This window comes from Primulina huaijiensis, chromosome 5 (genome assembly GCF_012295235.1).
Source record: "Primulina huaijiensis isolate GDHJ02 chromosome 5, ASM1229523v2, whole genome shotgun sequence".
In the NCBI taxonomy this organism is placed as follows: Eukaryota; Viridiplantae; Streptophyta; class Magnoliopsida; order Lamiales; family Gesneriaceae; genus Primulina; species Primulina huaijiensis.
In genome coordinates this window covers 4,279,824-4,292,667 of record NC_133310.1, presented here as the reverse complement: position 1 = coordinate 4,292,667, position 12,844 = coordinate 4,279,824, and the positions used below count along the sequence as shown (strand labels likewise).

The 12,844-nt window shown below is 35.7% G+C and overlaps 2 protein-coding genes across 6 annotated transcripts; both read right to left on the bottom strand.

The window, feature by feature from the left end:
- Positions 1 to 52: 52 nt before the first annotated feature.
- Positions 53 to 5,716, bottom strand: LOC140976454 (uncharacterized). 5 transcript variants are annotated; one of them, XM_073440609.1, is made up of 8 exons: positions 4,957 to 5,716; positions 2,987 to 3,139; positions 2,664 to 2,771; positions 2,430 to 2,531; positions 2,199 to 2,315; positions 1,318 to 1,437; positions 894 to 1,226; positions 55 to 435 (listed from the first exon to the last, which is right to left on the bottom strand). In XM_073440609.1, exons 1-8 carry the CDS (start codon positions 5,482 to 5,484, stop codon positions 187 to 189), a joined length of 1,710 nt encoding a protein of 569 aa, XP_073296710.1. In that variant the 5' UTR covers positions 5,485 to 5,716; the 3' UTR covers positions 55 to 186. The 5 variants fall into 5 exon arrangements, with proteins under 5 accessions (XP_073296712.1, XP_073296710.1, XP_073296708.1 ...); XM_073440607.1 differs by having other exon boundaries at positions 57 to 435; positions 1,318 to 1,455; XM_073440608.1 differs by having other exon boundaries at positions 59 to 435; positions 1,318 to 1,455; positions 2,664 to 2,762.
- A 1,962-nt stretch (positions 5,717 to 7,678) lies between these two features.
- LOC140976453 (glyceraldehyde-3-phosphate dehydrogenase, cytosolic-like) lies at positions 7,679 to 10,776 on the bottom strand. Its single transcript, XM_073440606.1, has 12 exons — positions 10,678 to 10,776; positions 10,542 to 10,565; positions 10,354 to 10,454; positions 9,876 to 9,991; positions 9,677 to 9,776; positions 9,129 to 9,275; positions 8,979 to 9,039; positions 8,806 to 8,903; positions 8,537 to 8,679; positions 8,332 to 8,415; positions 8,103 to 8,192; positions 7,679 to 7,987 (listed from the first exon to the last, which is right to left on the bottom strand). Exons 1-12 carry the CDS (start codon positions 10,679 to 10,681, stop codon positions 7,942 to 7,944), a joined length of 1,014 nt encoding a protein of 337 aa, XP_073296707.1. The 5' UTR covers positions 10,682 to 10,776; the 3' UTR covers positions 7,679 to 7,941.
- Between the last annotated feature and the right edge of the window lie 2,068 nt (positions 10,777 to 12,844).

Sequence of the window (12,844 nt, the reverse complement as noted above, 5' to 3'; positions counted from 1 at the left end):
TATTTAAATAAATAACTTACAAGCAACTGTTAGTCTCTATTATCACTCGATACAATATTTTTCAAATGGACACCTAATTACTTGATAATCAAAAACAAGATCAAAACAAATTGTCCAAAAACAAAAAAGAAGAGATTTTGATGGAAAAAATGAGATAGGAATTATCCCAATCCAGAAGTCAAGTGATTACAGAAGTTGAGTGGAACAAATAAATAGACAACCAGAATTGATTCTGTTTTGCTGCCTATACATTTCAAACAGAATTTCACTATTGGGAAGTTTATGATACTCGGCCATATCAAAGCGCGAGTCACCAACTTTTCTAGTTTTTCCTGTGTCACCTCTTTTATTCGCCAGCCCACCGAAAAGACGACCTGGGCTCCAACTTCCTTGACTGCTAGAAGAATTACTACCGGGATCATTTAAGACAACGTCCTGCATTAAACACTGATTTCGTTAAAATTGATGAAGGATGTAAAAAAACATATCGATATCCAAAAAGAAAAAGGAAAAAAAAACAGAAATTAACATCAGCAGATCGAATCATTAAGTTAAAACATTGAAAATTTTATAAGAAACATTCATTTTTTTGTAAAGCTTAGGGCCAAAATGTCAATAGGGTAAAATCGCAGCTTCACAACGTAGAGAATCAAAACCTTCCACTGGTTTAGTTGTTAATAGGCAAGGTAAGTTGAACCTTCAAAAAGAAGGTTTTCCAGTTACATATATGCGTAACACAACTAAAGTGTTCCATAATTCACGATACTACAATAATATACGTGTTTTGAATGACTGGGATCAGGTTAATGAAATTATGAAAGTACAACAGTGAGATGGATAAATTGAAATCAATAACACGATCAAAAAAATTTGTAGCAAGACACAAAATTAACCTTTTCTGAGTTCCAATGAAGAATTTTTGGAGTGACAGGAGCCTGTGCCTTGTTCTTGCCTGAGTGAGAAGCATCATGACCGGTTTCCCACAGCAACCAAGGCAAATTAACACCATCCATTTCAACAGGACTAGACATAGATCCTACACTACTATAAGGTCCATTCCTATTTATTGTGGCGTCTCTTTCCTTCCCTCCTAAAGTCGAACTTCCGTCACTTCTCTCTCCATCCAATGAAGATATGTCTGTATCGACATTAGAAATGAAGCCCTCGAAATATCTTTCTGCTTCTTCACTTAATTGTTTTGACATCCAATTTCTGTCGCTACTCCTCTTTAACACCAAGAAAGCATGACCGTTAGAGACAATACAATTAGACTAAAACCAAACAGTTTATAGGACTAAAACCGCATAACGGAAATACCTTTCTGGCTTGTAAATGTTGCTCTTCTACAGCTGAAGTCCTTGTATCATAAAGTTCTTTGACTATCTTATGGGCATCTCGATCTCGTTGCTCCTTGAACAACATTTCAGACGAAAGATTCTGTTTGCGTTTTTCCAACTATAAATTTGAGAGAATGCTTCAATCACTTGTTTTAGGATTTCAATGCAAAGTTATTCTGTCTCGCAATAATGAGTTATTAAATTTACAACTTTGACACACCCTACAGATAACAATGTTTTTATGTTAAAAACGAAGAGTATTTTGAACTCAAGTTCTTCAGGTTTGTTTAAAATTCATCAGAAGAGTTGATTCCAGGAAACAACCCTAAGAATTAGGTTCCTTCGTTTTTTTTCCCAGAATTTTTAAATCGTTAGTTCCAACAACATACATTGCGAAATTTATCCACTAGTTTGCGAACCATCATTCTTCCATTTATACAGAATATTTTATGAAACTACTGTCATTTGATTCTCTAGAATCCAATCACACAACCTGAGTGTTTGGATAAAAGGCTCCAAGGATTTGAAATTAAACTGTCAGACTGAACCAAATATTTCAATATCACACTTCCACCTAGTCTTTTGGGTTTGGGGGCTCTCTTTGGAAGGCCTACATCCAAACAAATCAATGGAGTGCTAAGAAAGCACACAAATGTACAACAGACAATCTGCTTTTAAGAAACTACAATTCACAGTATAACTCATTTCAATGTTATGCGATTAAACGCACTTCTAGATGTGTGTTCGATAGTTTCCAGTGCCAACTTCTGCCTACCCATAATTTACAAGGTAGAGTAAAAACCACTTATCTAACAGGAACCTAACCAGAAAGAGTCTAAAGTAAAAAACGAGAGCTATCACCTGCTCAAATTTCGTTGCGTATATTTTTTTGAGAACAGACAAATCTGGAAGGGTCTCGGAATTGTCCGATTGTAAGGAGTCGCCACCAGTTAAAGCCGCTTGATTTCTTCCCATTGCCTTTACATAGACAAATAGTTAAATAACAAGAACTGATTAGTGTTTTACCCTCACAAAACCATCTAAGAACAGATATTTTGAATTATTTCAGAAAATTGATTTCTTTTAGCCCACTTGATTTAGTTCTGTTCGAATTTCTTGAACAGCATGTCTAACTTCTTTTCGCATTGCTTCATATAGTCCACCATTTGGAACATCTTCTGTAGGGTGCTCAGCCTGAAGCAAGAACAAATATACAAGAAAATATTACAAAGCATGATATAGAACTTCAATAGTCTACCACCTTACCCACAAAATTTATATCATAAATGTATAGCAATTAAATCGAACAAGAAAGGTTAAATAAACCTTTTTCTGAGCATAAACTGTGCGGATTATCTTCTCAATTCCGTTTCTCCCAAAACGAGTGTCCTTTGATTCATCATCAGTGAGGACAGAGGATTGACTCTGACAGATCTCGGTGTAAAGTCGTAATTGGAGTTTCAGTTTGATATAATAAATTTAACGAAGCTCAATTTGAAATGCAATCACAATAAAGGGAAAAAGAGGTCAAGATTGACAAGAAACGCTCACTGAAAAATACGTGAGAAAGAACAGATGTAGAGTAGCCATCACATTAACATAAGAAGCACAATAGCAAACAACATATATACAAGGGATAAAGATCTTACAGAGTAACCATCGTGTGATAGAGAAAGATCTTTGTGGCTCCGAGATCGTCCAAGTCGCCTGTTGCTTGAACTTAAATGCATTTGGTTGTTCCCATCAGTTGAAGCCTTCACATTAGAATGTTTTCTTGAACTCCGAGTATAATCAACCTCGCTCTGTCATTCAAATGTAACGGCAACTTATCTGACCCTTTTGAGAAAAAGAACCTCATACATATTTCAGGTATGAAAGTTCACAAAGAATATCTTGCATCGATGCCTTTATCCACGATATGAAGTGGCTGAGAAAATTGTTAAACAAGCCAGGCAACATTGGTATCACACATTGTGGTGGATGTTTTTAGCTCTCATGTCAGTATGTTTATTTTAACAATCTTTTGAATGTGAACTGTTGATGGTGCAAATGTTGTTAATCATGACTGGCATGGTGTTGATATAGGTACATGATGTATACCAAAATCATTATCCATTTGCTTGAGTTTTGTTGTACTTTGCTCAAGTCTTATAGAGCCAAGATCATGGAATGGACCTGACCACTGGAGCAGGCAGAAGAACAGTAAAAGTCACCAATTTTGATTTCTCACCTAATAACCACTCCCAAACCCTTGATGAAGTGGGCTTTTTGCGTCTAATTGTCAGATTGTAGATGCAACCCATGTTTTTTTTTGATAGAAAGATGCAACCTATGTTTAACACATGAAATAATATTATGTTTTGTTTAGTGCTTTAAACTTTTTTGCATTTGTTATCACTTATCGCTACAGAGGTGAAAAATAAATATATGAAATGGGCGGAGACAGAATAAAGGAAACAAATTTTGCACTTGTCAAGAGTGCTGAACAAGAGGATGAAAATCTTGGATTAGTCCGATGACGAGTAGCATGCTGGATAGACCCCACGTCAAAGGATTAAGCATGTCACACAAAAATTGAAGACATGCAGGGAACAACAAAATTGAGTAATACTGATGTTCAGGCAAATGCCCAACTGGAGGCCAGAAATAGCAGCTGAAATTTTCAATGTCTTGCACGGCTCGGGTAATGCAATTTATATAACGCAACAATTCCATTAGACATAGTTCTCCTAAAAAAAATAGGACGAGGTTTTGGCCAACAAAGAGAACTTCCAATCACAAATATTACTCATAGTAACAAAAATATATATATTAGTAGGATATAGCATTGCTTTTTACATTCTTTAATATTCTTTAGGAGATCACATTCAAGTATGCTGAGGAAGGGTTTACTACTATTTTCAACATGATTTTATCTCTCAACTGCTTTTTTCACTACATCCATAAACTAATTTTTTTAACGAGTAAATCGATGTAACACATGCAACACTATATCTGTTGAATTAATGGCTCAATTAATTTGATTTCTAGGCTCATTTTCTTATTTAAATAGTACATTTATTGATTGACTGATTGTTTGAGACATGGTTGTAGTAGACATCGCTTGCTAAGCCATGTTAGCCTTTTAAATAAATGAGTCAAATTCCAACACAGACATTAAACTATCATTGTTCGTCTGTTTTTGGTAATTTAAATATCTAATTAGACTAGATCTCAGACATGATTAATCAAATAAAAAAGGGTGACTTGGCAAAATTTAGACAAACTTGTAATAAAAATGAAAGACGAACAATAGAAATTCGATTGATATATTTAAATAACAAAAAGAATTATAATGCACAACGAAATCAACTTCTTAAACATCTCACACTTGGTTTCTCTCAATGATTGATTCCTCGGTTATGTTTAGCTAAAGTTTTTGAATTTCCATTTAATTCAATTAATCGTTATATTGGCATCAGTAACATTCAAAAAATTTGAGCTATCAAAATGAATTCCTAGTATGTCATCTCTCTTCATTGAATATTCGAATTTGAGAAACCAGTGCAGTAACAATATCTCATGCAATTCTGAGTTGTAACCATGCCAAAAAAACAAAAACATGAAAATGCAAAGTCACCTCTGAATCGCTAATCTGATGGCGAGCCACAGATAAAGACCTTCGACGACGAGAACCAGCATCGGAAGAAGAAACAATTTTGTTTCCCTCGAAAGCAGAGCTATTCAAAATGCTATCCCCACGGCTCCTGGATACGGAACGCCCCCTTCTTCTGGACGACGCCGTATCACTCGCCCATCGTCCAACCGAACGGCCCTCCCTCTCCTTTCTCTCCCTCAACCCTCCTCCATCGCTCTCATTTTCAGTCCTCGAAGAAGAACCGAAGAACTCAAGAGCGAGATCATCTAAGCTGATCTCCGGAAACGCCGCCGATCCCCTCAGTGTGTTGACGAACTTCCCCCTCGGCCAGGTCTTGTTGTAATCAGGCACAGGCCGTTCAGTCTCACACTCCGGATGGACCGGCCGGGAAAATCGGCTGAGACTCCGAGAACGGCGGAGAGAGCGGCTACCGCTGCTGGAGTCTTCAGAGCTTGAGTTACCTCGTATCGGAGTTCTCTTGGTCGTTGATTTGAATGCTGAAGTCGCCATTGTTTCTTGTCAAAACGATTCACTGACCAAAAAACTCAGCTGCCATGATACTTACACAGACGTACGCACAAATCCCATCAAAGAAATTCTAAGCTCTTGAGGAGAATTACTTCGAATTTTGAGAGGAATTTGGTACGGAGCACGAATGTGAGACAGAGAGAGTGATTCCCGGACAACGGGTTTAAGAAGGGAGAGAGGAAACTTTGGCGGAGGGATCAAAGACTGGGGAAATATTTAAATTAAGAGTTGTAATTATTTCATTAAAAGATTTTCAAGAAATGATAAAACAAGAATTTTGACCTTAAATTTTTTTTTAAAAAAAAAAATCTTCCACCGCACTTAAAAATAAAAGTGGCAAAAATTTATGTGAGACGATCTCACGGATCGTATTTTGTGAGACTGATCTCTTATTTGGGTTATCCATGAAAAAGTATTCCTTTTTATACTAAGAGTATTACTTTTTATTGTGAATATCGGTAGGTTTGACCCGTCTCACAAATAAAGATTCGTGAAACCGTCTCACAAGTGACCTACTCAACTAAAGAAAGGCCTGACCTTTTTTCCGCAGTAACAATTTCAAGGGGGTTCCATAAAAACATTTTTATATACTAAAAAATGAATTTAACAATATGGAATTCAATTACATTTAAATTGTGTGTGGATTCATTTCAGAGGGGGAGTTTCATCCTAGTTCCGCCTCTTCTTCTTGTCTCGTGGCCCAGAGTTAATTTATGAGTATTTCTCTCCGTGTTCTATTATCGTTACATTTTGTGAGTCTCAATGTTGATGATCCAAAAACTAACAATAGATTATGAAGAGAAATATCATAAAATAATCCTGTGACTCGTCCCATATCACATGTACATCTCTAGTTGAATGACTTGCATTTAATGAAGCGATTTGAATTTTGAATCTCAGGTGATTCAGGATAATTGATATATGTATTAAAATCAATAAAAACAAAACAATGGACTCAAAATTGTAAAGAAGGAATTTGAATTCTATACAAGTCAAAACTCCAATAAAACGGCAATTAATTTGATTTACCTATTCAATTTATTTTTTATTTAAAAGTCTTTGATCCAAACACTTTTGGGTTTGAAAAGATCGAGTTTGGACTAGAAGTCCAAGTTAGTCACGTGCTACAATGGTCGGGACAAAAAGTCACGATCCCAAGAGGGTAAGCTAACCCCAAGAACCTGTCCTCAATTCGGTTTGTAGGCTGCAACTCGCCTGCATCAAACCGAAATCGCTTGTTATTTGAGCATCTTAGGATTACATTAAATTATGAAACAGTAGGTTCCATATTCGGCATTCGATTTAAATTTGCGTTGGAGTATTATTATTGGAAAGATTGACCCAATACTTGTCGATGGAAAATATTGATCCACTCAAAAATACGATCCGATAATAAATGATTAAAAAAAGTAAAAAAAAAAATTTAAACCAAGATTAATCGGTTTTACACTAAAATTTTATTTATATTCTGTGTTAATTTCCCAATTTAACCAATCCAAATATTAAAAAAAATCTTAAAATTATTTTAATATTCGTCTCACCGAACGACCTAAAATTGTGTTTAAAATAGGCAGCCCGATAAAGTTCTCGAACACCAGGGGCCAGCATAGCTACGGATAAGATGACAAACGAACAATATGAGGCCAAGTATAGCAATAATAAAGCACCTCGGCAACTAGTGCAGAAAATTTTCAAAACTAAATTACAAAACTTAAATAACTCCAATATTTTGCAAACCTAGGACTACAAATATATATTTTCTCGAATGTTTAATCAAATACACATTTTCAAACAATTCCAGGGGAACCAAAAGACCACATCTGTGGCAACAAAAGTAAGGTAAAAATGGTAGTCTATGCCCACAAGATTTAAAAAACCAAGACTTTTATCAACAAATATGCTTAGCAACAGTCTGCAAGAGAGCCCAATAATAATAATTAGTACTTAATTGTCCCCTTCCCCAACGTTGTCAGAAAGTAAGATCGCAACTTTATAAAAAAAATGTGATCTTCAAAAAGACACTCGACAGCTGCCCGTTGACAAATGCAAATCACGAGAAATAACACAATGGAAAAGTGACAATGACATAAAACTTGATGCACTGCAGCATCCGTCCAAACTAATACAGCCATATTATTGTCACCCTTTCGAACCACAAAGGGTCACAGAACCTAACTACGCACAAAGTGGAGAGCAAATTTATATCATAGAAGAAGCACGTACAATGGAGGAGGAAAATACGAGTATTTTAACATTATTACACATTAGGACCAATCTATTATCACCACAAAATTCTTCAAAACATAAGAGGTGAAAACCAAGCAAGTGCACGAGTTGATAATAACTGATGCGAGCAGAGCTCATTTTATTAAAACTAGAATGACATGGTACCACCCCTAGCAATGTGCCACCACGATGAGTACTCCGGATAAATTGGAATTACTTAACAGACGCAATGTGCCTGATCAAATCGACCACCCGTGTGCTGCAGCAAAAGAGGAAACCAATCAGCCGCACAAAAGTGGCAAAAGCTACTCAGAGATTGTTTGAATACATAGATGCCCTATGTGAACCACTGCAAAAGGGTGAATTAGAGTTACCTGTAACCCCATTCGTTGTCATACCAAGAGACGAGCTTGACAAAGTTTTCGTTCAATGCAATCCCTGCTTGAGCATCAAAGATACTTGACCTGCAATTCAACAGTTACCAATGTTATTAGATTCTAAAAGCAAATCCAGATATATTTAACCGTTTGGTCACAGCAATAGCGAGCCCATAACATTCAAAATAGTAGATTGATAAGCCGCGTATGTGACTTCGAAGCCAACCTGCTGTCACCCACAAAGTCGGTCGACACAACATGCTCATCAGTGTAGCCCAAGATCCCTTTCAAATTCCCCTCGGACTCCTCCCTAACAAAGTCACAGGCACAATTATTAAACCAGGCCAATGGCAACACACTCAAGAAAAAATACAACATTATGAGCAGGAAAGCCTATAAATGCAAACGCTTAATAAAGTTGATGTTCTTACTTAATAGCTGTCTTGATTTGCTCATATGTAGCCTTTTTCTCCAACCTCACGGTAAGATCAACCACAGAGACATCAACAGTTGGGACACGGAAAGACATACCAGTCAATTTCCCATTGAGAGCAGGAAGAACTTTGCCGACAGCCTTATAATAATAAAAAAAAATAGCAAATGAGGTATTAATAGCTTTATGAGCGGAGAATAACCACTTCCTATTCATCCAAAGTAAGAACATAGCACAACTGCACAAGTATGGCCAAAGGCTATATACCTTTGCTGCTCCAGTGCTGCTGGGAATGATGTTGAAAGAAGCAGCTCTCCCACCCCTCCAGTCCTTTGCAGATGGTCCATCAACAGTCTTTTGAGTGGCTAAGTGAAAGTCAAAGCACCATCAGCAGCGACAGACATATTGAAATATGAAAGAAAACAATTTATTAAACCAACCTGTAATAGCGTGGACGGTGGTCATAAGACCTTCTACAATACCAAACCTATCATTAATAACCTGCAAGTTCATTTAGCACAACATGTAAAACAGGGTAGACATTTCAAAATAGAAACATGAAAACACGCCAAAAAACAGAGTCAACAAACCTTGGCCAAAGGAGCAAGACAGTTTGTGGTGCAGCTAGCATTGGAAACAATATTGAGATCTGGAGTGTATTCCTTCTCATTGACACCAACAACAAACATGGGTGCATCTTTGCTTGGAGCGGAAATAACAACTTTCTTTGCACCCCCCTGGTGAAACACAAATTTACAGGAGACATCACTAGCAGGGTACAACAAGTCAAGGCATTTACACTGAAGTTGACGGGAAAAAATGTTCTACCAAATTACCAATAAACTCTCAAAAACATCAATCATGCATGCTCAGATTTTGGAAGTACGTTAATATTGATTAAAAAATATGCGGCAATTTCTCGGATACATATCACTACTGCTTTTACATCTTCTACCAATTTGCAAGGCACTGTCACATCCTTATCCTTTACACCATCATATCCATATATATCAACCCGAATGATGGAAAAAAATTAGAGGAGAATAATAAAACGAACCAACATACAACAGTGACTTCAAGAATGGCAAACACAAAAACTAATGGAGACGGCGGCGATGACTATCAAAGAATCCCATACCTTTAAATGGGCTGCAGCCTTGTCCTTGTCGGTGAATACTCCAGTTGACTCCACAACATACTCCGCACCACTGTCAGCCCAAGGAATCTCCTCAGGGTTCCTTCAATATCACCAAATTAAAATTTCAATTAGCAGTCTATACAAAATATAAATAATCATCAACCAAATATACACAAAAACGAATAAGCGAGGGTCATACTTAATGCCATAAACTGCAACAGGCTTCCCCCCAAAGAGAAGGGTTTTCTCATCCTTAACAGTGATCTCGTTGTGCTTCCATTGTCCATGAACACTATCATACTTGAACATATAGGTCTGCAGTAACACAAACATTTCACATGTAACAAAGTGCAAACAAGCCCCACATCCAGAAAGCCCACGTTTGAGAATTTCAACTCAGAAACAACGCAAAAAGAACACAACTCCTTCCCTAACGAACTCTTCCAACCACCCCATTTTCACAACTCTACACATAGCCTTAAGCCTCAACACAAATGAAATAACAAGAAGCATCAACGGTTCTAACATTTCTAACATCAAATTAAAAGTTTCCAGCTACTCCAAGCATAGAGGAACGCAAATACTGTCACATACTAATTATCAAACCAAAATAATCCCTCCTCCACTGTCGAATCAGATCCAGAGAAAGAGAAAAAAGATAAATCAAATAAAAATACCATGTAGTCAATGGTAATAAAGGGATCGTTGACTGCAACAAGCTCAACATCGTCTCTCTGAAGAGCCACTCTGGCCACCAACCGGCCGATTCTTCCAAACCCTAAAACAGCAACAATACACTTCCATCCATAACCAGAGAAAAAATCACTTTAATGAAAAACACAAAATCAAAAATCAGATCCATTACCATTGATTCCAATCTTAATCTTGGCTGCACATGGAAAAAAAATCAGAAAAGTAAAAATTAAACAGCAGATCCATCAAACTGAAGCAAAAAAACGAAGAAATAACTACGATAAAATCATTGAAAGTGAAATCGATACCCATATTCTAGAGAGAGAGAATCGGAAATGCAGGAAAATAGGGTTTCGTGTCTTAAAAAAGAGTGCGTACTGAGTGCCACGAAGGTTCGTCATTTGGGGGGTTTATATATAAAAATGGATTGAATTGGGAGCGTTGGATTGAATAACTAATGTGTTTATTGGCTGTACGATTGTACGGTGGGGATGATTTGTTTTGTGGAAGGTGTTTCAAAAATCTGAATCCCATGTGTATATTTATTAGCTAATCCACACAAGCATTTCATATATTTTTTAATTTTTTATTATTATTATTATTATTATTATTATATTATTATTAAATTAATATTAGTTATTAATTTAATCACTGTTTTTAAATTAATTTAATAATAAAACCTAAATTAGATTATTAGAAATAAAATTACATTAGATAATAGTGAAATTAACAATAATAATTTCTTTTTGGCTTGAGAGAGAATTTATTAAAATTGGCTATCTAACTTGAAATCTCGTCTCAAATTTGAGATTTTGGTGTTAAATGATCTATCAATCATTGATATATACGAACAAACTCTGATGTCGAGATCAGTTTTTTTAATTCAATATCAAAATTTACTCTGTTTTTATTCAACATTTATTATTCAATAAAAAAATCTATTATCGTAAATCTATCGTCAAACAAATTTTTTTTTTAAAATCTTATGTAAAATTTATCCAAATTTAAAGTAATCATGTTAGCTCTTGTTTATTAAGGAAATGATATATTGAAGGGAAAAAATCTTTTTTTGAATTTTATATAAATTTTACCCAAATTCAAATTGATCCTCATTCAAAAATTATATAAATTTTTTTAAAAAAAAAAACAGACTTTCTTTTAATCTCATATAAATTTTATCCATATTCAAATCATCGTATCATCTCTCGAGTAAAAATTATATGTATTTAGAAAACAAAAATATACATAAAATCCTATAATTTTGTGTTTAAATTAATTTTTAGAATTTTAAATAAGAAATTTAAATATTATATTTATTATGAGACGATACGTGGTCAGGCTAGTATTATACGAACCCATTGAAGAACCGAGCATATATTGTTATCAAAATAAATAATAAAAATAATAAAATAATAAATAAAAAAATTACTATATTCTGTAACAAATGGAGATCACGGGATTTCGTGTCTCTTATTGGTAGCCTTTGTGGGGCAGATACAAACTGACTCGCAACAAGTGGACAACATGTTTCTCGTCCCAAACTTATCGTATTATATATATATATATATATGAATTTTTCAATTCAATTATCGGTGTATATGTCGACGAGGTATCATCCAAAAAAAATATCGATCAGGTTTTAACTCAATAGTTAAGATTGAGGTTCTGAGATTTGTTGATCTCAGATTCAATTCTCGTTGATTGAGGGTATTTTTCTTAATTTATTTAGATAGATTTAGTTGTTTCTTTATATTTTATTTGCCCGAGATAAGCAAGTCTCGGGTCGACGCTCAATTCCCGTCAATAGTGTGGACAGTTATATTATATCTTTGTAATCTTGAACAATATCATACTTGTATTCTAAAAAAAAATAAAATTTTTCGGTCGAATATGAGTTATCATCTCCATCAGATAATTAGGAATCGATCAATCTCATATCGTGATTATTGGACTTTGTACCTTTGTTTATCGGGCTTTTTCCAATCTGTAAAGAAATTGGTTAAGTATCTTATGACCTTGATAAGTGGATGGTAAACATGGAATGTAAAATGTTTCGCATTTGAAAAATAATATTAGTATGAGTGAAGTTATATTGAATCACATTTTATGAAAGTGTAAAAATTACTGATCAAGAGACTCTCTCGCACGAGTTTGCACGAGTAGTGAAAATCAGGGGTCCGATTGGCACTGGAAATGCTTGACTTGTGTGCAAGCGTACGAGCACGACCTAAGTGTAACGACCCATTACAGGCCCAGTGGACCGCCCATACGGCCCACTGCCCCAATCGACCCAAGGCTATCCCGATCTTGGGCTCTGCTCTATGGGCCTTGGCCCATCTATGGAACTCTTCCCTCACGGGCTTTCCATAGGCGTCGTATGGGTTACTCATAGAACTCTCCAGCCCATGCACTGGAGTCTGTGCCTTCCCAAACTCGAACCTGAGATCACATGGATATATAGATACTCAGCACAAG

What these genes read in the sequence shown, in the direction of transcription:
- LOC140976454 (XM_073440607.1), bottom strand. Translation starts at nt 5,484, where the DNA reads ATGGCGACTTCAGCATTCAAATCAACGACCAAGAGAACTCCGATACGA. An exon ending in ATCAGATTAGCGATTCAGAG is followed by an intron (nt 3,140 to 4,956) that starts GTGACTTTGCAT and finishes TTTGAATGACAG; the next exon opens with AGCGAGGTTGATTATACTCG. An exon ending in TTCGAACAGAACTAAATCAA is followed by an intron (nt 2,316 to 2,429) that starts GTGGGCTAAAAG and finishes GTCTATGTAAAG; the next exon opens with GCAATGGGAAGAAATCAAGC.
- LOC140976453 (XM_073440606.1), bottom strand. An exon ending in GTTGCAGTTTATGGCATTAA is followed by an intron (nt 9,777 to 9,875) that starts GTATGACCCTCG and finishes GTGATATTGAAG; the next exon opens with GAACCCTGAGGAGATTCCTT. An exon ending in GTCTTGCTCCTTTGGCCAAG is followed by an intron (nt 9,040 to 9,128) that starts GTTTGTTGACTC and finishes ATGAACTTGCAG; the next exon opens with GTTATTAATGATAGGTTTGG.